The sequence below is a fragment of the Oryzias melastigma genome, linkage group LG1 (genome assembly GCF_002922805.2).
Source record: "Oryzias melastigma strain HK-1 linkage group LG1, ASM292280v2, whole genome shotgun sequence".
In the NCBI taxonomy this organism is placed as follows: domain Eukaryota; kingdom Metazoa; phylum Chordata; class Actinopteri; order Beloniformes; family Adrianichthyidae; genus Oryzias; species Oryzias melastigma.
Window position 1 is genome coordinate 24487324 of NC_050512.1, and position 1638 is coordinate 24488961.

The following is a 1638-nucleotide window of genomic DNA, read 5'->3' on the forward strand; positions in this document are numbered from 1 at the left end:
TTAGTAACAAAATGTTAGCTTTTTGTTTGTTTTGAATTGATTTATAAATAACAAAAAAGTAAGACTTTTGGGGAATTACTACTACTTTCACTTTTCATTAATTTTGTCTTTATTAACCACAACATTTCAGAATTTCTGTCACTATTTGTGTTAACATTATTTCTCATTGCTAAAAGCTTTCTGCTGCAACACAATAAGCTAATCAGACATCAAAGGTTTATCTGTATGGATTTATTCATAAAGAAAAACAATTAATGTTTTAACTGTTTCAACTTTATATGCACAATTCCCCAGAAAACAGGGAATACTTGCCGAGGGCTTTTATTTTGGAGAAGCAAAGCGGAAGTTGTTAATTTCACGCAGAGTAGCTTTCAAGGAATGTTGAACCTTTAATCAGACCTGCAGCATTTTGGTGAAATAATAACTAGATGTTAAAGAAGACGCAACCTGATAGTTTCCTTCACTGCTTCTCGATAGCCATAAAAAACGAAGTTAATGGACAAAAAAAACAGCAAAAGTTTACCCACTTTCTACCGTGACAGCAGTGTTATCCCCAAAACACGCCATAAAAACACAAACAGAACTCCAAACTCTAAAACAGCACCCATGATTCATCTGTGATGGTGCGTTCAAGGACGCACGATCAGCTCCGTCCGCCCCGGCGGTAACCGAACCGCCGCCGGATGAGCCACTTTTAGCTCACCTGCGGTAAAATGGCCCGCACCACCAGATACATGGACGTCAGCAGCGTCAGCATGGTCCCGCGGGGAGTTTGTTGTCCTCAAAACCGGCGACCTCTGATGCTGAAGCAGTGAAAGAATGCAGGGAGACGGGCGGAGTGAAGGCAGGGAGGACGGGTAATCGCCGCAGAGCAAAATGCAACTGTCACCGCGCCGCAGTCCCACCCTCACGCCGTCAGGTGCCTCCTGTCCTCTAGTCCAAGTCCCACCTCCACCCCCTACCCACCCGGGGACACACAAACGCACCCTGCTGCGGTCAGTCTAGTCCCTTAATAAGATTGTCAAGACGCAAATAGCTTCTGAGCGGCGGCTAAAGCTATTCAGGTGTGGCTCAGGTGGAGTAGATGGAGGAAAACAGCAGAACTGAGAGGAGAAAAAAATATTAAAGGGAGTGTGTAGGCGTATATGACGTCACTCGAGGGAAATCTGATGGCTGCTTCATAACATGATCATTTTTCAGGTCTTTTATTTTGGAAAGGGTGGTGCTGCGAGATTGATGGTCTAGACATGTCCAGAAGAAGCAAAAACTACAGGAAGAAAATTCTTATTTCATTATTTTTTTCTCAAAATAAAAAGTCCTGGACATGACATTAAATAAAAAAATAATGAATTCTTTCCATCAAATTACCTTTTTTTGCAAACAAGTCAGTATCTTAGGCACAAAAGTTAGCATTCTGTATCCATAAATTAAAATTTTACGTGTGCAAGTTAGAATCTTGTCATTTTGTGGGAATAGATTAGTATTTTGGGAACACAAGTTAGTATCTTAGCATTTTGTGTGAAAAAAATGCAAATTTGTGCACACGTTTGTGTCTTCTGTGCCCAAATTAATATTTTGTACGCACATTAGTGTCTTAGCATTTTGTGTGCACAATTAATTATGCAAACAAATTAGAAT

General features: G+C 40.6%; 1 protein-coding gene across 1 annotated transcript in view; it reads right to left on the minus strand.

Annotated features, from left to right (window-relative positions):
- The window catches only part of LOC112157096 (malate dehydrogenase, cytoplasmic), a 12866-nt gene extending 11815 nt beyond the window's left edge, over positions 1–1051 (minus strand). The window contains exon 1 of the mRNA XM_024289633.1: positions 704–1051. Coding sequence (XP_024145401.1) covers positions 704–757 — 54 coding nt within the window. The 5' untranslated portion in view covers positions 758–1051. The remainder of the gene's footprint in view (positions 1–703) is intronic.
- Positions 1052–1638: the final 587 nt, after the last annotated feature.